Source organism: Periophthalmus magnuspinnatus, chromosome 6 (assembly GCF_009829125.3).
Source record: "Periophthalmus magnuspinnatus isolate fPerMag1 chromosome 6, fPerMag1.2.pri, whole genome shotgun sequence".
Lineage (NCBI taxonomy): Eukaryota > Metazoa > Chordata > Actinopteri > Gobiiformes > Gobiidae > Periophthalmus > Periophthalmus magnuspinnatus.
This window is the reverse complement of record NC_047131.1, coordinates 32,463,860-32,486,650: the sequence shown is the minus strand read 5'-3', so window position 1 is coordinate 32,486,650 and position 22,791 is coordinate 32,463,860. Positions and strand designations below refer to the sequence as shown.

General features: G+C 37.6%; 1 protein-coding gene across 1 annotated transcript; it reads left to right on the top strand.

The window, feature by feature from the left end:
• The first annotated feature begins 14,056 nt into the window (after nt 1-14,056).
• On the top strand, nt 14,057-22,600 carry tbxas1 (thromboxane A synthase 1 (platelet)). Its single transcript, XM_033968591.2, has 14 exons — nt 14,057-14,108; nt 15,364-15,464; nt 15,552-15,645; nt 15,829-15,881; nt 16,807-16,903; nt 17,254-17,370; nt 17,446-17,534; nt 17,988-18,136; nt 18,212-18,342; nt 19,137-19,463; nt 20,076-20,164; nt 21,532-21,669; nt 22,239-22,401; nt 22,483-22,600. Exons 2-14 carry the CDS (start codon nt 15,376-15,378, stop codon nt 22,588-22,590), a joined length of 1,644 nt encoding a protein of 547 aa, XP_033824482.1. The 5' UTR covers nt 14,057-14,108; nt 15,364-15,375; the 3' UTR covers nt 22,591-22,600.
• Nucleotides 22,601-22,791: the final 191 nt, after the last annotated feature.

Sequence of the window (22,791 nt, the reverse complement as noted above, 5' to 3'; positions counted from 1 at the left end):
TTTGCTAGCCTAAATCTGCAGGTTTGTGCGTTAAACGTGTGCGAATGGAACAAAAAAACACAACTCCAGGTCTGTGTGTGACGAGGAAACGACATTAGAACATTATTTTTACACAACCCGCTTTAATTTAGTTGTATTTTGGAGTAAGAATCAGTTGTGTGTTCACTGTATTTTGCAAACAGTGTTGGGCAGTAACTAATTACAGATAGTAACAGATTACAGTAATTAGATTAGTTTAGATTACAGTGGAGTAACTGGATTGGTCACAGTTGGATTACAGTTACTTTTTCTGACCAGTATAAACTCATACATACACATCGGTCTTTGTTGTTGTGTTTTTTTTGTTTGTTTCTCACATTTTTAACTCACAGACCCTGCAGATTTAGGCTGAGCTCTTCTCTCAAACTGAAAACACTCTGTTCCACCTTGTGATGTCATCATGTGGTGATACAGGAAGTGCTCCACTGTGTTTTTAAACTCCACACACCTTCATTTATAGAATCATTTGGATCATTTCTGTCCTGGAATTGCCGCTTATCTATCGAACTAAAGGTAAAAGGAGGAGTTATCTTGGAAAAAGTACCACTTGATGACATCACAAGGTGGAACGTCGCATTTTGAGCCTTGGAGATGTGACAGACTAATAATAAAGTGTGACTCAAAAGTGTGAATGAAACAAAACACAACTCCAGGTCTGTTTTTTGATGACATTAGAACACGACTTGACGCTCACGAGAGTCAGTTTTGTTTGATATTGACCGTGTTTGTTCATTTATTTTTTCACTGTTTAGAAGAAAAATCTCACCTGTCTCGTCTCTAGAGCTGTGTATTTCTTTACTAAAACTGTGCAGTGTGAGGCCAAAATCGCGTGATCAGGTAGGGCCATGTACTCCTTTCATTTTATAAAAGTAACTGCTCCAGTTTACAGTTACTCGAGGGTAAAATGAGTATTCCGAGTACATATTTCAGGTTCACGTATCGTTACTTCCCATCACTGTCTGTATAAACGCACTTTCACCTCTTTTCACTTTGTTTTCTCGTCTCTTTCTCTTTGTCCTTCTCAGGTTTAGTGACGCTGACACCGCGGCGCACACTCCCAAGTACGACAAGGTACATTTAGTTTTATATATTTAACTTTATTTGTACAAAGAGAGCACTTAGACTCTATCGTTCCTGCATTTTCTTACACGGACCAATCAAAAAACGTCAAGTAAAACGTCGTCTCCGGTCCGTCCTCTGTAAACATCATTGATCTGACTCAAAACTTAACTCTCAAAACTTAAAACTCTTCATTTGTTTCGTAAATATTTCCCCGTCAAATATTGTTTTCCATTTTAGATTGTGCAGCTCTGACATGAACCGCAGAGCCAGGGCGAGCGGAGCTAAAGTCTACAATTACCCAGAGACACGGGGGGAAGGGGGAGGTGGTCGTTTAGATAGCACGTTAATTGTAATTACCGTTCTGGTGGGACGTCGCCATGGCAACATTCATCAGTAATGGCCTGAGCCTGACCACAGAGAGGCGGCGCGGTCCACGTATTTACCCCGACGAGTCAAACAAAGTCGCAAAAGTAGAACACGGCGTCTGCAAAGAGTTCAGCAGTTACATGTCGCTAAATAAATCACAGCGTACGTTTAGGGCGACTCTGCGCGGACGTTTGACCCCGATATGACCTCCGCCAACGCCAGATTCTTGTTGGGAAGTTCATTTGTTTCTGCAGAGTCAAACGTTTCTTTCAAAAAACAAACAAACACTGAGCTAACGATGACAGGAACTGGTTGAACTGGTGGTTTTCAGACGCTAAAATGTGATGATGTCGTGCTGCCAGAGGGGGGCGCCACAGCCAGGTTTTCCTATTGATTACGTTGCACTTTGTCGTGAAATATCCAAAAGGCAAACGCACAAATGTTGAATCTGATCATTTCTATCAGTGACGAGGCCCAAGAAAAATGCATTTAGGCAAGATTTGTGTTATTGTTTGTATAAACGGATGTAGCTAACCTGCTAACCGCCGCCGCGTTACAAACAGGAAGTGATCATGGACGCACTTCCTGCTCCATCGACTCTGGTTCCAATTCACTTTACGTTGAATCTGCTGCTGTCAGACTTGTCATTTTGGTCTTAAATGTCTCTACATGATCCTGGGGTTATTTTGAGTTTATTTTTTAAGTTTTGGGTTGTTGTTTTTTTTCTTTTGAGTTTATTTTATTTGTTATTTTTTGTCATTTTGAGTAATTTTTTTCTTTTTTTTAGTTATTTTGAGTTTTTTGGTTGTTTTTTTTGTTATTTTTATTATATTTTTTGTTATTTTTAGTTTTTTTTTTTCTTGTTATTTTGAGTTTATTTTTTGTTTTTTTGAAAATCTGTCCTCTCTCTCTGTCTCTGCTGCTTCAGACTCATTTTGGTCGTAAATGTTCGTATTAACCCTCTACATGATCCTGGAGTTATTTTGAGTTCATTTTTTAAGTTTTGGGTTGTTTTTATTTATTTTTTTAAATTTTATTTATTTATTTATTTTTGTTATTTTGAGGGTTGTTTTTTTTTGGGGGGGGGGGGGGGTTGTTCTTTTTATTATATTTTTTGCTATTTTTAGTTTATTTATTTATTTATTTGTTATTTGGAGTTTAATTTTTGTTTTTTTTGGAAAATCTGTCCTCTCTCTGTCTCTGCTGCTTCAGACTCATTCTGGTCTTAAATGTTCGTATTAACCCTCTACATGATCCTGGGGTTTTTATTTCACTTTTGTGTCTGTAATACTGTATATAACTATGCATTTGAGGTATCTGTACTTTACTTAAGTACATGTTAAGTACATGTCACTCAGGACTTTTAAAATCATGGTAAAAAATGTCTGTTCTATGTTACGTCTGTAGATTTTGTCTTTGTCACAGTGTTTTACTAATTCCCTGTTTACCTGCACTAACTTTTAGAACATTTTACTAATAACCAAACTATTTATATTTGACTTCACTTTCTACTACTTTCTCCTTATTTTGTTTCATTCTCACATGTTTAACACACAAACCTGCAGATTTAGGCTGAGTTCTTCTCTCAAACTGAAAACACTCTGTTCCACCTTGTGATGTCATCATGTGGTGATACAGGAAGTGCTCCACTGTGTTTTTAAACTCCACACACCTTCATTTCTTAAATCATTTGGACAATTTCAGACAGGACACAGAACGCACAAACTGTTAGCGAGTAAATATAACGTTAAAAGATGTAGATGTGTAACATTTTTTAGCAGATTCTGTCGTTGGGAGTGAGATTGTGTCGGAGGATTCGTCGAGTGTTTTCTGTTTGTGTGGCGGCGTTGTGCTCTCAGGTTTCATCGCCTCAGCTCTGCCTCTGTGTCAAAGCCCGACTGCAGAGAGGGGCCCGACTGCAGAGAGGGGCCCTGCAGGACGCGGCCCCTCGCCCTGCCTCCTCCGCCCTCACCGTCCCGGGCTCATGTGGTCGTCTCTTTTAAGTTTTCCTTCCTCCTGGTTGTTTCATGTTCTCTGCTGGAGCTGGTGCCCGGCCCCTGCGCCTCCTCTCAGACCCCGGTGTTTGGGTTTCTGCTCCACTGCTTCCTCCTCTCCTCCGCTCATGTCAGCCGTTCATCATGGAGTCAGGAAGTTCATGGACAAACCGCCTCGCTTATGTCATTCAGCAGAAATGTGGAGCTGTTTCGTAATGAAGTGACAGTAATAACGCGAGTATTTGTATTTTCTGCTCCGTTGTGTTTTAAAAAAGACAGACAAAAACAGCTGGAAAAACAACTGTAGATTCAGTTTTACAGAATAATACAAAAACAAACCGAACGCTCATCTGCATAAGTCAATTTAAAACATTAAAACAGGAGCAGGTGTGAGTATAAATATTATTAAAGTGCCGCAGCGGCTCCAGTTTTCCACGTCCTTCAAATGTGTTTCGAAGCAAAATAACCAAAAGCTTTTTACCATTTCAGCCATTACCATTTTTTTTGTATTTATTTAAATGTTTGCGTGGCTTTTTAAACCTGCACCTGTTTGCGTCACGATCCCGCTCTGTCCCGCCTCGTTTGTTGTCCTTTCCTCTCCCTCACGTGTCTGAGTCTGGACCTGGGTGGAGATCCTGGCTCCTCCCGTGCACAACTGGAGCCAATCACAATCAGCCTCACCTGGATAAGAGGAGCCGGGACTCGACACTCGGCGCCAGATCGTCCACATGTTCACGTGAATATACCTTTCTTGGCTCAGTTCATGTTTTTTCCTGCTTTTTACGTTGTTTACCAGATACTTTTTGCTCCTCACCAGATCCCGCTTCTTGGACCAGCTCAGATCTCCCGTCTTCGACTCTGATTCCCTGTCCCGGTACTGTTCTCCCCGTCTCTGACTCAACTACTTGCGCTTCTCCCTTGGACCACGGCAAACCCCTCGCTCCCGACTCACCATCTAATCTACGGGCATTTGCCTTTTTGCACTTTTGTAAATAAACACTGTTAAAATCTCCCCGAGTTCTGTCTTTTTGGCGTTTGTATAATGTATAATGTGAGCATCTTGGCCCAGGCCTTAAGCTCCTCCCATTTTATCGTATCTGTTCTGTTTCGTGTGGCTGAAGTGCCCTTAAATGCGTCGTTCAAAAGGTGCATTTAAGGGCTTGTCCCATTTCATGCACCCAACAAATATGAAAATGTGCCCTGCGTTTCCACGGGAATCAACTGTAGCCGAAAACGTGCATCTGAGCAAACTTAACGCTCTGCTCTATCCCATCATGCACCGCGGCGATGCAAAAAAAAGACGTAAATGGAGCACGCTACGCAAAACACGTTCACACGTTTGTACTGGTTTACGTCACCTACAACGGAGCGACATGAAACTGTTTAAATGTAAGTAAAGATCTGTCTGAGGCGACTCTCAGTGACATCCAGTTCGTTTGTGTTTACAGTGATCGCTGTAACTGAACAAACGTTGAGCAGAATTATCCCTGACACTTGTGTATTTGTGTAGCTGTCGTAACATTTAATATTTGTCATTATTTAAGTTTTTTTTTTTGTCTTTAGGGAGCGACGAGCAGACGGCGGAGGAGGGAGAATGGAACTTATTCACCAGGGCCAAATTCAGCGGGTGAAGTAAAAATAACTAAAAAAGACAAAAACCAAAAAACCTCAAAATAAAAACAAAAAAACCTTTAAAATAAACTCAAAATAACTAAAAAAAAAATTAAGAAAATGAACTTTAAAAACCTCAAAATAACAAAAAAAACAACAAAAAAACCAAAAACCCAAACAAACAAAAACTCAAAATAACAAAAAATAAAAACAAAAACAAAAAAACTTAAAAATAAACTCAAAATAACAAAAAAAATAAGAAAATTAACTTTAAAAACCTCAAAATAACAAAAAATGATAATCAAAATAACTAAAAAAGACAAAAACCAAAAAACCTCAAAATAACAAAAAAAAACCCAACTCAAAAACCCAAACAAACAAAAACTCAAAATAACTAAAAAAAAAAAAAAAAAAACACCTTAAAAATAAACTCAAAATAACAAAAAAAAATTAACCCCAGGATCATGTAGAGGGTTAATCTGAACATTTAAGACCAAAATGAGTCTGAAGCAGCAGAGACAGAGCAGGAAGTGCGCTCATGGTCACTTCCTGTTTGTAAGTTTAGTCGTGTCCATTTACACAGACCGTCAGTCGGGACCATGGACAAATTCCTTAATCACACAAAAGAAACGTTGATTTGATCCAGATGCAGCTTCTGTCTATAGCGCACATGTCGGCGGCGTTATCACAACAGCACACACCCTGACGCACAAGCCCGTCCAACTCCCAACACGGGAGAGTGGTTTCCGTGGCTGTGATGTGTGTGTGTCTGTGTGCGTCTGTGTGCGTCTAAAAAGCCTCATAAACGGGCCGTACACACCGTGGCGAGCTAACATATTTACTCGAGCTAATGTTATCTCGCCGTCCAGCTCTGGCTCTGTTGACCGCCTCCATTTGCATTGTGACATCAACTGGACGGTCATTTAAATTGTGTGAATTTTTGTGTACACATCGACACGCGGTTTGGCAAGAAAACGCCGGCCCGACGCCAGCGCGGCCGTCCACGCAAACAGAACATACACCCAGAGTGACACACAGAACACGAGTGACGGGGGAAGAGGCGGGAACAGCGGCAAAATGCACTTTGGACTCACTTAAATCAGACGTGTCGCGTTTGTGTCGCTCTGTCGTTATGATCTGGACACATGTGCATCATTGTGTTATGATTTACACATTTAAATCACAATATTCATCTAAAAACGCTTGAAACCACTTGATGACATCACAAGGTGGAACGCCGCATTTTGAGCTTTTCAGATGTTACAGACTAAAAATAAAGTGTGAATTGTATTTTTCTGTATTTAATTTTCCTCGTATGAATAAAGGTGAATAAATAAATGACCCTCAGACACATTCACATCCCAAAGACCTTTTAAAACAACGACTTTTTCACCAATAACACACTTTAATCATCCAGATATTTCAACGAGGCCCGACTCTAATCTCCACAGTCAGTTTGGTCCAGACCCGGCGCTAGAAAGAACGGATGCAAAAAAAATGTACACACGATAGAAGTGATAATGTGACTAGTTGACCTATAAAAATAAATAAAATTTATAAAATGTATAAAATAAATAATAATAATAATAATAATAATAATAATAATAATAACATTTAAAAAAATAAATACATAAAATAAATAAAATAAATAAAATAAATAAAATAAAATAAAATAAAATAAAATAAAATAAAATTAAATTAAATTAATAATAATAATAATAATAATAATAATAATAATAATAATAATAATAATAATAATAATAATAATAATAATAACATTTAAAAATAAATACAAATAAATAAATATATTCGCTGTTAAGGGTCAGTGTTTAGGGATTTTTTTTATTGCTTTGGACTGTAGGACACATGCTGTATTGGACATGAGGACATTTTATTGTATTTTACTGCTAATTTTAATGATGAACTGATCTTATAATGTCATTGTGATGAAATGTGTCACAGCTCCAGATCTGTTTTTGAGGAGGAAACAGGATTAGAACATGGATTAAAGCGACAAGAGTCAGTTTTGTGTGACATGGGACCTTTAATTTAATGTTAAAACACACGTGACCTGTTTCCTGTCCGTCCCGTCCTGGTGCGTGTCCCGCTGGCTCTGGACCGGGGGGTGTTTGGGGGGTGTTTGTGTGGAGCTCTGTGCTTTCATATTGATTTTGATTTGGGACATGCTCTCGCTGCAGAGGACGACACGGCTCCTGTCACATCCAATCACTGCTCCTGCTCCTCTTCATCTGTGAGCACCAGACGCCGACCTGGCAACCCCCTCCTCCTCCTCCTCCCTCAACCTGGCAACCCCCTCCTCCTCCTCCTCCCTCAACCTGGCAACAACCTCCTCCTCCCTCAACCTGGCAACCCCCTCCTCCCTCAACCTGGCAACCCCCAGAAAGAGAGTGAGAGGGAGGAGGAGAGAAAGAAGAGAGGAGAGGAGGAGACAGAGAGAAGGAGAGAGGATGAAGAGAAGAGGTGGAGAAGAACTTTTAATACAAGATCTTATTATTGTCTCTGTCTCAAAACTGAACAATAGAGAGAAGAGAGGGACTGAGAGGTAGGGAAGAGGAGAAAGAGAGGCTGATAGGAAGGGAGGAGGAGAGAGAGGAGAAGAGGAAACAGAGAGAGGAGAGGTAGAGACAGGGAGAAGGAGAGAGGTGGAGAAGAAGTTTTAATCCAAGATCTCGCGATTGTCTAAATCTGAACAATTAAGAGGAGGAGAGAGAATGAGAGGCAGGAGAGGAGAGAAAGAGGAGAGGAGAGAGGGAGACAGAGAGAATAGGTAGAGACAGGGAGTGAAGGGAAGAGAAGAGGCAGAGAAGAAGGTCTAATCCAAGATTTCATGATGGTCTACATCTAAATACTGAACAATTAAGAGGAGGAGAGAAAAGAAGAGAAAGAGGAGGTGACAGAGAGCGAGATGAGAGGAAGAGAGCGGAGGAAAGAGGGAGTCAGAGGAGGAGGAGGAGAGAAAAAGAAGAGAGGTGGAAGAGAAGAGGTGGATAAGAAGTTTTAATCCAAGATCTTATGATTGTCTCTGTCTAAATCTGAACAATTAAGAGGACGAGAAAGAATGAGAGGGAGGAGAGGAGAGAAAGAGGAGAGGAGGAGAGACAGAGGGAGACAGAGAGAAAGAGGCGAGGAGGAGACGGAGAGGAGAGGTAGAGACGGGGAGAGGAGGAGAGAGGGAGGAAGAGAAGAGGTGGAGAAGTACTTTTAATACAAGATCACATGATTGTCTACGTCTAAAAACTGAACAATTAAGAAGAAGAGAAAAGGAGGAGAGAAAGAGGAGAGGAGGTGACAGAGAGTGAGAGGAGAGGAAGAGAGAGAGGGGAAGAGAGGAGGAAACAGGGAGTGAGAGAGAAAGAAGAGAGGAAGAAGAGAAGAGGTGGAGAAGAACTTTTAATCCAGGATCTTATGATTGTCTCTGTCTAAAAACTGAACAATAAAGAGGAGAGAAAAGAGGAGGAGAGAGAGGAGTAAAGAGGGAGTGAGAGAGGAGGAGGAGGAGGAGGAGACAAAGAGCAGATGAGGAGAAGAACTTTTAATCCCAGCTCTCACGATTGTCTCCGTCTAAAAACTGCGGCTCTAGAAATGAAATGGTAAAAATCTTTTGTTTATTTTGCTTTTAAACTGTGTCACATTTGAAAGAAAAACTCTGTCCTTCTTTTTAATAATGTGAGAAAAACATTTACACTCGACCTGCTCCTGTTTTTAATGTTTTAAATGAACCTGTGCAGATGTGACTTTGTGTTTGTTCTGCATTTTAATTTCTCTGTATAAATAAAAGTGAATAAATAAATGACTCTCAGACACATTCACGTCCCAAACGCCTTTTAAAACAGAGACTTTTCATCCATAAAACACTTTAATTAGTCAAATTCTCTGCAGCCGTTAGTCTGAAAATTTGAACCTGTGTTTGTAAAAGAACGAGGCCCAAACTCAAACGGACCTCAGTCAGTTTGGTCCAGACCCACCGCTGGAAAGAATGTGATAAAAAAACATCTACACAACAGAAGAGATAATGTGACTAGTGAACCTATAAAAAAAGTGAATAAATAAATAAATAAATAAATAAATAAACATTTAAATATAAGTAAAAATAAATAAATATATTCAGGATTAAGAGTTTTATTGATTTTTTTTATAATTGTTTGGACTGTGGGAAACATTTTATTGTATTTTCCTGCTGTTGTTAATGATGAACTAATCATCTTATAAAGTCATTGTGATTAAATGTGTATTTTGACGTGTGTCACCTGCATAAATCTGGTACAAATCGTCTTTTCTTTTGGAAGATAAATTAATTTGTGCACGGTCCCTGACAAAGAAAGAATAAAAACAGACAGAAAGTCAGACAGAAAAACAGTAAGAAAGACACAAAGACAGAAAGAAAAGTGTTAGAGTTAGGATTAGGGGCAAAGGCTGGGGGTCAAGGGTCAATACTAAACCAAGTCCAAATGGTCCTCTGCCAGGTCTAAACCAGGTCTAAACCAGGACTAAACCAGGACTAAACCAAGACTAAACCAGGACTAAACCAAGACTAAACCAGGACTAAACCAAGACTAAACCAGGACTAAACCAGGACTAAACCAGGACTAAACCAAGAGTAAACCAGGACTAAACCAAGACTAAACCAGGACTAAACCAGGACTAAACCAGGACTAAACCAGGACTAAACCAAGACTAAACCAGGACTAAACCAGGACTAAACCAAGACTAAACCAGGACTAAACCAGGACTCATCTTGGACTAAATCAGAACAAAACCTCATCTGCACTTTGTTCCTCTGTCCTTTCCTCTGTCTTTTCCTTTGTCTTTTCCTCTGTCTTTTCCTCTGTCCTCTTCCTCCATCCCTTCTTCTGTCTTTTCCTCTGTCCTTTCCTCTTCCTCCATCCCTTCCTCTGTCCTTTCCTCTGTCCCTTCCTCCTGGAGACAGACTCCTTCCTCCTCCAGCCCCTGAGCCTCTGAGCTCAGATCAATATTCTTAATGTGGAGGCTCCAGTAGAACCAACACTGCAGCAGGACAGGCCCCGGCTCTCGACTCCCGGCTCCCGGCTCTTTCCCTGCACAGCAGTGACCCCTGGAGGCCGAGGCCGCGCACAGCAGCCTCGTGTGGTCCGTGAGGTTCCGGCTCCTTTGAGCCTCACAGACTCTTCAGGCTTTGATGTGGATGCTCTGCTCTGTTTTATATTCATGTTTTCTGTTTCATGTTAAGATCTCACCTCTGCAAAGCTGCTCCTCTTTTCCTCGTCCCTTTTTCTCTTTTAAACGGAGGAAACAGTGAAGTGTTTTCCTCCCACTGTTGGTTCTGACCTTGATAATAGTTTTCGCAGTAATAAGATTTTAATTGCTTTGGCTGATTTCTGAAACAAAACAGACTCTATTTCTGTTCTGAGGCCACGAGACAAAACAACCACGTGTTTGTGCTGTGGGTTTGGACAAGGTCTGAAAAGGCATTTTGGAATTTGTTTGTTGAGGTTGGAGTTTTTTGCATGAGGAGAAATGAGAGAAATGTTGCCAGATAATTTTCTAGTTGGTTTAAAGCGTCACGTTTTACGCAAAATGGACTCGTGTGACGTTTAATCCATGTTCTAAAGCATCAAAAACAGACCTGGACTTGTGTTTTGTTTCATTTATTATTAGTCTGTCACATCTCCAAACCTCAAAATGTGACGTTCCACCTTGTGATGTCATCAAGTGGTAGTTTTCAGATTAACAGCTGAGACAAAGAAACAAAACCTGACGTCACTTCTACAGATAAACCAAGATTTTCTGCAGCTTTTGGCGAACATATATGAGTTTGGCATCAGTTTATTGTATTTCCAAATCATATTGTCATAGATTAAAGGTGCTCCACCCTGTTTCCATGGAGACAGATATGTTTAAAGGTCTGATATTATACAAAATGGACTCGTGTGAGGTTTAAACCATGTTCTAAAGCTTTTAGCGCATCAAAAACAGACCTGGACTTGTGTTTTGTTTCATTTATTATTCGTCTGTTACATCTCCAAAGCTCAAAATGCGACGTTCCACCTTGTGATGTCATCAAGTGGTAGTTTTCAAGTGAACTCCTCCTTTTATCTTTAGTTCAGTCGAGATAAGAGACAACTCCAGAGCGGAAATGATCCAAATGATTCTATAAATGAAGGTGTGTGGAGTTTAAAAACACTTCCTGTATCACCACATGATGACATCACAAGGTGGAACGGAGTGTTTTCAGTTTGAGAGAAGAACTCAGTCTAAATCTGCAGAGTTTATGTGTTAAACATGTGAGAATGAAACAAAAAAAATAAAAAACAACACAACTCCAGGTCTGTTTGTGACGAAAAAACATTAAAAGAGATCCAAAAATTGCGTAATATCGTCTCTTTAAAGTCATTTCTGTCGTGTCTCAGGTATTAAAGCGTCTAGGTGAGTTTGAAATGAACCAAAATATAAAAATAAATACATATAATGAAAGTTCTAATACATTTTAGACGAGTTCATGTTTCCAGAGTCGTTCATTGAGTCTGTGAAACTTTGGCTGCAGATCCTGGACTTTATTCAAAATGGTGGTTGCTTCTCAGTCATGTGTTTCTCCCTCCTCACAGTGAGACGCTGGAGGGACTACGTCTTTCGGCTGGACTGGGAACACCTGGAGGTCCCACTGGAGGAGCTGGAGGACATGTCTGGGGTGAGGGAAGTCTGGAAGTCCCTGCGTAAACCCGGCCCCGGATAAGAGGAAGAACATGGATGGATGGAGTTTATATTTTTGTTGGAAACTTTGACCTGGAGTTGTGTTTTTTGTTTCATTCTCACATGTTTAACACACAAACCTGCAGATTTAGACTGAATTCTTCTCTCAAACTGAAAAAAAAACCAAAAACACTCTGTTCCACCTTGTGATGTCATCATGTGGTGATACAGGAAGTGCTCCACTGTGTTTTTAAACTCCACACACCTTCATTTATAGAATCATTTGGATCATTTCCGCTCTGGAGTTGCCTCTTATCTCGACTGAACTAAAGGTAAAAGGAGGAGTTAACTTGAAAACTACCACTTGATGACATCACAAGGTGGAACGTCGCATTTTGAGCTTTGCAGATGTCACAGACTGATAATAAATGAAACAAAACACAACTCCAGGTCTGTTTTTGATGCGCTAAAAGCTTTAGAACACGGTTTAAACCTCACACGAGTCCATTTTGTATAATATCAGACCTTTAAACATATCTGTCTCCATGGAAACAGGGTGGAGGACCACACAAGTTACACAGTGCACCTTTAATCTATGACAATATGATTTGGAAATACAATAAAACTGATGCCAAACTCACATATATTCGCCAAAAGCTGCAGAAAATCTTGGTTTATCTGTAGAAGTGGCGTCGGGTTTTGTTTCTTTGTCTCAGAACATGAAACACAGCGACAGGACGGATTGGACAGGGCTGTTGGACGAAAAAGTTTAATAAATCAGTCAAAACGTTTGCTAAACAGATAAAACGCTGTAGACTCTGCCATCCATCCTCAAATAGGAACTGACTGTTTTGATTGGATTTACTCTGAACATTTCAAATAGACTGAAGCTAAAGAAATAACCAGAGCGATAGCATCACGTTTGTCTGCGGAGGCTCATTCTTTTGTCCTGTTTTATCCAGTTACTGTAATAAAGAGAATTACCAATAGTTTCATTTTGACTGACCCGTATACATCAGTCAGGCATTTGGCCGACAGATCCTGGGTCCAGAACTAAATTTCTCATTAATTTTAAATAAATTCATACGTACATAAATGAATGAATGAATAAATAAATACATAAAATTACTTTTGAAAGCTGAGCGCTAATCATTTCTGTACTAATTTAGGAGCATAAGAGCTCAAATATCATTTAAAGTTTGTTTCTAAAACTTTATAAACCACAAAGTTATTCAAACATTTTGTTGAATCTTGCGTTTTAAATGTGTTTTTTGGACTTAAAAGCACTGTGTTGTGGATATTAGTTTGCACGAAGCTATTAAAGTAAGTTATATTAGGCACACTTCACTTTTATGAAAACTTTTATATATTTAAACTATTTAAACTTATATATATATATATAAGTTTAAATATATATATATATTTAAACTTATATATATATATATAAGTTTAAATATATATATATATTTAAACTTATATATATATATAAGTTTAAATATATATATATAAGTTTAAATATATATAAGTTTAAATATATATATATATATAAGTTTAAATATATATATATATATATAAGTTTAAATATATATATATATATATATATATATATATATATATATATATATATATATATATATATATATATATATATATATATATATATATATATATATATATATATATAAATAAAAGTTTGAAAGGTTGCTCAGGGTTAATCAGGTACGTAGTAAATATAATTTTATTAGTTAGCACAAAGTTGTGTTCTTGATGTTTTTGAACTCTTAATGTTTGAATTTTTCAAAAAGTCTGTGGGAAAAATCAATTTATTTTATTTTTTTTAAATAATAATAAAGGTTTACAAACATTTGTGGCATAGAAGAAAATTTCCACAATTAATAGTCAGAACAAAGTATTACATAGGAATGCTGAAAAATAAATAAATACTGAAAAAAAACCAACAACATAATAATAATAATAATAACAACAACAACAACAACAACAACAATAATAATAATAATAATAAAAAATACTAGGGGTTGTCCATAAGATCTAGATCATAATATTTTTAAGTTTTATAGCATCGTTTTTTTCCATTAAAGTCACAGATAAGGAAAAAAGGACAGAGTTCTTTATGAAATGTGAGGAAGGATGTTTGAGTTTTAAGAATCTGCACTTGTGGATAAAGAAATCCAGGAGAAAAATGAATGAAACAGGCACTTCCGGGATTGGAGCGGACTGCGGAAGTGGGCGGGGCTCCAGTGTATGCGTCACACCAGACCAGCAGGGGGCAGTGTGGTGCATTCTGGGTAAAACTCACACAAGCTACAGCCGCATCTGAGGTGATGTGAGGTGAGGGCTTTAAAATCTACTGTTTTTTATCACATTCAACTCCAAATACACAGTTTAACGGCTCCGTGTGGTAAAATTAAAACAAGTCCATTGATACAGCGGCAGATTTTCAGCGTCATAACCTCATTTTGTTTGTTTTAGCGCTTTGTTGACGTTAGCTTAGCCTCGTGATCACATGACCTGTGTAATGTTTACATCAGTGTCCTTCTGCACATCACTGTGTTATGTGATCTGTTTAAGCAGAAATGTGAAGTGTAATGAACCTAGAACTAAAAAACAAACAAGAAACCAGCTAAATAAATGTATATATCCACATTTTAAACTTTACAATATAAATTAATGTACCTGTCAGATGAATGCAATGGAATAACAGGTAAATAAATGAAATATACGGATAACAAATACATAAACAATATATTATGAGTGCTAAAGTAAATAAAAAAAATATGACTTATTTTATGCTACTGGTAAATGCTAATGTCTAAACCTCATTTGTGTTTAAACTCGAGGTGAGAAAAGGTCAGTGTTTAAAGCAGACATGCCCAAACTGTGGTCCCGGGGCCAAATGCGGCCCTCAGATCAATTTTTTTTGGCCCTCCAGCTTCCAGGTGAATTGGCCCATATTACCTTAAACAGAACTTTTTACTGTACATTTCTGAAAATCGACTTACTGCTCATGTCTTATATTTAATGTGTCCTGTGAGGATGTAAGCTTGAATAAAGGTCTACTGGTTCAGTCTAACTTGTAATAATAACGCAGATTTGTAGTATTCACTGTATTGGCGACCAGTCTGTGGCCCTCAATCGACCCTCAGCTTTGTCTATGTTTTTATATGTGGCTCTTAATGAGAAAAGTTTGGACACCCCTGAGTTAAAGCCACTGCTGCACTTTGCTTCATAATAAACCAGTTAGATGTTGTTTAAAAGCCTTTTATTTCACTATTTGCTGATCTATGTTATAATGTTTCCTCATCAAACACATATCTGGAGTTGTGTTTGACATGTTTAACACACAAACCCTGTGTGTTTAGGCAGAAAACACTCTGATCCACTTTGTGATGTCATGTGGTGATACAGGAAGTGTGTCATATAGGAGCTTTTAATACGTCAGATCTCTACAGTGCACCATGTTGTTTACTTTTCATAGAATAACTCACTGCATGTTTCTTTTATTATTTAAGCAGCAGTGTTTTCTACAAAATCACATTTAACTGAGTGAGAAATGATCTAATGTACAGATATTGTTTCATTACAGGTGAAGTTCCTGATGGATTTCTCAAACACATTATCCACAGATATCAGCGGGTGGCCGGTGACATTTGGCCTGTTCGTCCTTTTCCTCAGTCTTGTCTATTGGTATGTAAATAAAATAGTGTTTATTAAGATTTATTATTAAATACAAGATATTCTCTGCATGTTTTCTAATAACTGTGACATTTGTAGGTATTCCATTTACCCTTTTTCTGTGCTGTCAGAATGTGGCATCAGACACCCCAAACCTATGCCCTTTTTGGGGAACCTTTTTCTATTTCGGGAAGTAAGTTTGTTTTAGATACATAAGGGTTTGTTGTTGGTTTGTACTGGTTTATTGGTGCTCTTTAGACAAATATTTGTTTTATGACTCCTACCTTTAGCTACCTTCTTTACCTTTTACTTATTAAAAATCCTTATCGAAAGTTAAATGTTAAACTTGTAATCTAATAGATGTACATTTCTGCAGGGCTTCTATAACGCTCTGACTGATCTCATAAAAACACATGGGCGAGTTTGTGGGTAAGTGGAACTGCACCACCTGTCACAAGTTTGGACACACACAAATACATGGAGCAACATATATGGAACCGTGTAGCAGAGAAAAAAGTTAAATAAGGCAGGGCAAGTTTATTTGTAAAGCACAATTTGTATACAAAGTAATTCAAAGTGTTTTACAGGATAAAAAAGGCATTACTTCCTGGTACTTCCTGGTTCTAGTCCTGACCCGAGCAGCAGTGTTCTGGATGTTCTGGATGTTCTGGATGTTCTGGATGTTCTGGATGTTCTGGATGTTCTGTTCTGTCTTAGGGCTCGTTTGGAGAGGCCAGTGAGCAGGACGTTACAGAAGTGAAATAGTGGTAATAAATAAATCTACTATGTCTGTGTAATCCCTCAGTAAAAGAAAATTATAAAATCTGTCAATTGGCCAAAAAGTTGTCATCGGGCACTTGGTGTAGCTCAATAAATCCAGACTACAGACTGTAAACAGTAGGTGTTTTTAGTTTCAGTGTCGTTAGCGCCTCCTTCAGACAGATATAAGGCAGTGTCCAGCAGGAATCTGACCAGAACTGAAGAAGAAGCGTCTTGGACGAGCAGCAAACGTCTTCATTTCTACAGCTTTTTGTCCAGCTTTTAAATTTTTTTTTTACTATAACTTACAATTTGTTTTAGTATGTTTTATATTCAAATCTTCAGCCACTCTTTGCTTTATTGAAAAATATTTAGTAGAGTTGTCTAACCTTTTCTCTTTGCTCCATGATTCCATGTCTTACTTCATGTATTTGAAGTCTTCCATATGTATGTAAAATCTTGGAAGTAGTAAAAATAACCTTAAAAAAAGCACATTGAATGAGAGGGTGTGTCCAAACTTTTGACTGGTCGTGTATATGAACATTTTGTCTTTTTTTTCTTATAATAACAGTAAAATAAACCTGTGAATGTTCAGGTATTACATGGGCCGCAGAGCGGTGGTGGTGATCGCTGACCCTGACATGCTTAAAGAGGTGCTGGTCCGAGACTTCAGCAACTTCCCCAATAGAAATGTAAGAAGTTTAAAGCGACCTGGAGTTGTGTTTTGTTTCCCTGCAGATTTAGGCTGAGTTTTTCCTCATTTTGAGCTTTAAAGATGTAGACAAACTAATAAAGTGTGACTCAAACATGTGTGAATGAAACAAAACACAACTCCAGGTCTGTTTTTGAGGAGGAAACAACATTTATAACATAACTTAAAGCTGCAAGAGTCAATTTTGTGTCATATGGAACCTTTTATTAGCACATGCAATAAAAAGATTAATTCATTTTGTTTTCTGACACTGCTTTATCTTGACATTTTGTTCCAATTTCTATCTATCAATCTTCTATCAACTTAACAAACACCGTACTTGTTTTCCAGTCTTTTCGATTTGCCACCAAGCCCATGAGCGACTGCCTGCTGCTGTTAAAGAACGATGAGTGGAAAAGAGTGCGGAGCATCCTCACGCCTTCTTTTAGTGCAGCTAAAATGAAAGAGGTGCTGTTCTGTTGAAAACGACACGGGACATACAGGATCTGTTTATGTTTATTATGAACTGACTGTTTGTTTCAGATGGTTCCTCTCATCAACACAACCACTAATGCTCTGATGGACAACCTGAATGTGTACGCTGAGTCAAATGAGGCCTTTGACATCCACAAGTAATGCCATTTATGTGTTTCTTTTATTCTCACTCATGTTTACTTAAAGAGCTCATGTTACGCTCTTTTCTGATCTGTTCTAATGTCGTTTCCTCGTCACACACAGATCTGGAGTTGTGTTTTTTTTTGTTTCATTCACACGTTTAACACACAAACCTGCAGATTTAGGCTGAGTTCTTCTCTCAAACAGAAAACACTCTGTTCCTGTTCCTCTTTGTGATGTCATGTGATATTACGGGAAGGAGTTGTTAACTTGTAAGCGACCACTCGATGACATCACAAGGTGGAACGTCGCATTTTGAGCTTTGGAGATGTGACAGACTAATAATAAATGAAACAAAACACAACTCCAGGTCTGTTTTTTGAGGAGGAAACAGCATTAGGACATGGATTAAAGCTTCAAGAGTCAGTTTTGTGTCATAAATCATCTTTAATAATCACTGTTGTTCCCAGATGCTTCGGCTGCTTCACCATGGACGTCATTGCCAGTGTGGCGTTTGGCACTCAGGTGGACTCCCAGAACAACCCTGACGACCCGTTTGTGCGTCACGCTCAGATGTTTTTCTCCTTCTCTTTCTTCAGACCCATCATGCTCTTTTTCAGTGAGTATTTCTGCACTTGTATAGTTTTTAATAATCTGTGACGCTTTGTTTGACTTTACATCGTGTGTCGTCCAGTCGCCTTTCCTCATATTTTCAGCCCGTTCATAAGGGTCATCCCGAACAAAAGACGCACCCAGATGAACCAGTTCTTCATCAGCACCATTCGAAAGATCATTCTGCAGAGAGAGGAGCAGCCTCCAGAGCAGGTAGGTGTCAGGGAAGTAACAAAAACAAGATGTTAAAATGGTATAAATAAAGTTGTAATTTAATAAACAGGATTGGAAAAGGCAAAATAACAAAAGTGGTCTAAAATATTCAAGATAAACAAATGAACGTAAACTAAGAAACCAAAAATAACAGGTTTAACAGAGTTTCGTGTCTCAAAAAAATAGTCACGTAATATTAAAAACGAGTGACAAAATAAGGGACAAATAACACAAAACCAAACCACGAGTGTCACAAAATAAACACGAGTCACATAAACAGAAGTGAGTGACAAAACAACAAGAGACACAAAAACAGAACTAAACCAGTGTCTCACTCACACAAAGTCAGACAGAGACAAACAACTAAATGAGACGCAGACAAAATGGCCGACGACGCAGAGACCAGAGGTGAGACACAGGACAGGCTGGAAAACAGTCCTCCAGTCTGCAGCGAGTGTCAGAGGCAGGACTCAACAGGGAAAAATTGTAATTGTTAATTGATATGTGTTTGTTAATGTGTGTTCACCTGCCCAGGGACTGCAGATGGAAAATAGCAGTAGCTAAATCTGGTACAAATCATCTTTTCCTTGTAAGATTAATGAATTTGTACATGGTCCCTGTCAAATAAAGAATAAAGAAAGAACGAAAAGGACAGATTCAAACACACAAAACAACAGATACTAAAAGACGACAGAGTTTAAGCCCTGGAGCTGTGACACGGTGTCAGTTCACACCTGTAGCACACGAGCACATAAACTACCTTCATCTTTTTTATTTTCTCTTGTTTAAATCAGAGACGCAGAGATTTCCTCCAGCTGATGTTGGACGCCCGCAGCAGAGGCGACGAGAGCGTGTCTCTGGAGCACTTTGACACCGGGGTCCACAGTGATGACGGCGGCGCTCAAACCTCAGCTTCATTAAACACAGACAGCACCAGGAGCTCGCGGTCTCACAGAAAGACCATGTCCGAGGACGAGGTCATCGGTCAGGCCTTTGTCTTCCTTTTGGCCGGTTATGAAACCAGCAGTAACACGCTGGCCTTCACCTGCTACCTGCTGGCTCTGCACCCCGAGTGTCAGAGCAGGCTGCAGGACGAGGTCGACCACTTCTACTGTCGACACGTGAGTCGTTTAATCAAACAAAGACAAAGTTTACACAGGACGTTAACCTCCTAGGACCTGGCGTCTTCATATGTGTAAATAATAAATAATAATAATAAATAAAATAATAAATATAACACGTTTTGGGTTGTCTAGGCCACAATGCAGATTTTTAAAAGAAGAATAACATCAACAAGAACAGCAACGATGCAAATATATTCAATTTAGACATTTTTAAGAGTTTAGAATGTTTAGAATATTTTTATTTATTTATTTTTTTGTAAAGTCACATGTCTCCTGCTCCTGTCTCTTCACATGAGGCACAATTGTTGTTTCTCATTTTGTTTTTACTCAGGACAAATGTTGCTGTGTTCAGGGTCTTGATAAATAGTTTTTGTAAATCATTATTCAAATGTTTTATCAAAATGAGTAAAATGTCACATATGAGGACATTTGTTTTACATCAGTTTTCTCAGAAACGACATAATGTAAAAAGGTAATGTTTTGTTTTTGCTCTCATCAAGTCCCAATCAGCCCAAATAACAAAGAGAAATGAATAAAACATCACGCAGGAGCTCGGGTCTGAGGAGGTTAAATTATACGACACGATTAAACTTGAGTTGTGTTTTACAGGAGTCACCTGATTACACAAACGTACAAGAGCTGAAGTATTTAGACATGGTCATAAGTGAATCTCTGCGCATGTACCCACCTGGATTCAGGTAAACGGACAATATATATACATATACACATACATATACACATACATATAAATATACATGTACATATACACATACATATAAATATACACATACATATACACGTACACATACACATACATATACACATACATATAAATATACATATACATAAACACATACATATACATATACACATACATATAAATATACATATAAATATACACATACATATACACATACATATACACATACATATAAATATACACATACACATACATATAAATATACATATACATATAAATATACACATACATATACACATACATATAAATATACACATACATATACACATACATATACATATAAATATACATATACATATAAATATACACATACATATACACATACATATAAATATACACATACATATACACGTACATATACACATACATATAAATATACACATACATATACACATACATATAAATATACATATACACATACATATAAATATACACATACATATACACATACATATAAATATACACATACATATACACATACACATACATATACATATACATATACACATACATATAAATATACACATACATATACACATACATATAAATATACACATACATATACACATACATATAAATATACACATACATATAAATATACACATACATATACACATACATATACACATACATATAAATATACACATACATATACACATACATATAAATATACACATACATATACACATACATATACACATACACATACATATACATATACACATACATATAAATATACACATACATATACACATACATATAAATATACACATACATATACACATACATATAAATATACACATACATATACACATACATATACACATACATATAAATATACACATACATATAAATATACACATACACATACACATACATATACACATACATATAAATATACACATACATATAAATATACACATACATATACACATACATATAAATATACACATACATATACACATACACATACATATACACATACATATAAATATACATATACACATACATATAAATATACATATACACATACACATACATATACACATACATATACACATACACATACATATACATATACACATACACATACACATACATATACATATACACAGACATATACACATACATATACACAGACATATACACATACATATACATATACACATACATATACACATACACATACATATACACATACATATACACAGACATATACACATACATATATACCTAAACACACACATACATATACAAGTCACAGTCTTGTGTTTACTACAGATAAATGATTTCATAACACTGCAGGTTTGCTCGGGACATTGAACACGACTCCGTGGTCAATGGGCAGCGTTTACCTAAAGGCGCCTGGTTAGAAATCCCAGCAGGTTTTCTCCACTACGACCCCGAGCACTGGACCGAGCCGGAGAAGTTTATCCCCGAGAGGTGAGATTTAACTCTGTTCAGTCCTGTTCACAAACGTAGTGGAGTAGAAAGTACAGATACTGCTCTCAAATGTACGCAAGTAAAAGTAAAAAGCATTTAAGTGAAGTACAGATACCTAAATATTCTAGTACAGTACTTAACTACTTGTACTTTGTTACCTTCCACCACTGTTTATTTGACACATATATCTGTATTTATAAGTAAAAGTACTTTTCATAGGATTTGAGGGATTATGGAAACATCCTGAATAAAGTTTAAGAGTTTAAGCTTCGACTTTGAGCAAAACAAGAATAAATACACAAAAATGAATGAGAAAACTACAAAAAATATTCGGATTGTTACTGTTGAAATATCTCCACATTTACACTTTAACAAATGAACAACACTGTGTGAAATACTTTTACTTTTTACTCTTAAAGTACATTTACAAACAGGTACTTAAAGATTTTTTTTCATGTGATATTTTTACTTTTTCTTGAGTAACGTGTCTGTACTTTTACTTAAGTATCAAAGCTTCATGCAGTACTTCCTCGCCCGCTGCAGATAAACGCCGTGTGTTTGTTTGTCAGGTTCACTCCAGAGGCAAAGGCCGGTCGTCATCCGTTTGTTTACCTTCCGTTCGGGGCTGGTCCTCGTAACTGCGTGGGCATGAGGCTCGCCCAGCTGGAGATAAAAATAGCTTTAGTGAGTTTGTTTCGCAGGTTTAGCGTCGTGACCTGCGCTGAAACAAAGGTGAGGGAAAAAAAACTCCTCAGCTGTCGTTATATTTAGAATTGAATAAATAAACTATAAGTCACTCTTGTCTCTGCGCAGGTTCCACTTGAGCTGAAGTCTTCGAGCACTCTGGGTCCCAAAAATGGCATCTATGTGAAAATTGTGAAGAGGGAGACGAGTGCAGAGTCTCAACAGATCAGCACGTAACAGAAATGTACAGGTTTATCATGATTACACAAAGGATTATCTTTTTAAACTCACTTTAGATTTGAAATTTTGCACTTTATACTATTTGTCATACTTCCTACTTGCTTTTATTCTTACTGGTGTGTACTTAAAGGGCTCATATTTCACACGTTTAACCTGCAAATTTAGGCTGAGTTCTTCTCTCAAACTGAAAACACTCCG

Bases quoted from the DNA above. Each gene is read 5' to 3' on its own strand.
- tbxas1 (XM_033968591.2), top strand. From the start codon at position 15,376: ATGGATTTCTCAAACACATTATCCACAGATATCAGCGGGTGGCCGGTG. The intron at 21,670-22,238 runs GTGAGATTTAAC...TTTGTTTGTCAG, and splicing joins GAGAAGTTTATCCCCGAGAG to GTTCACTCCAGAGGCAAAGG. The intron at 22,402-22,482 runs GTGAGGGAAAAA...GTCTCTGCGCAG, and splicing joins TGACCTGCGCTGAAACAAAG to GTTCCACTTGAGCTGAAGTC.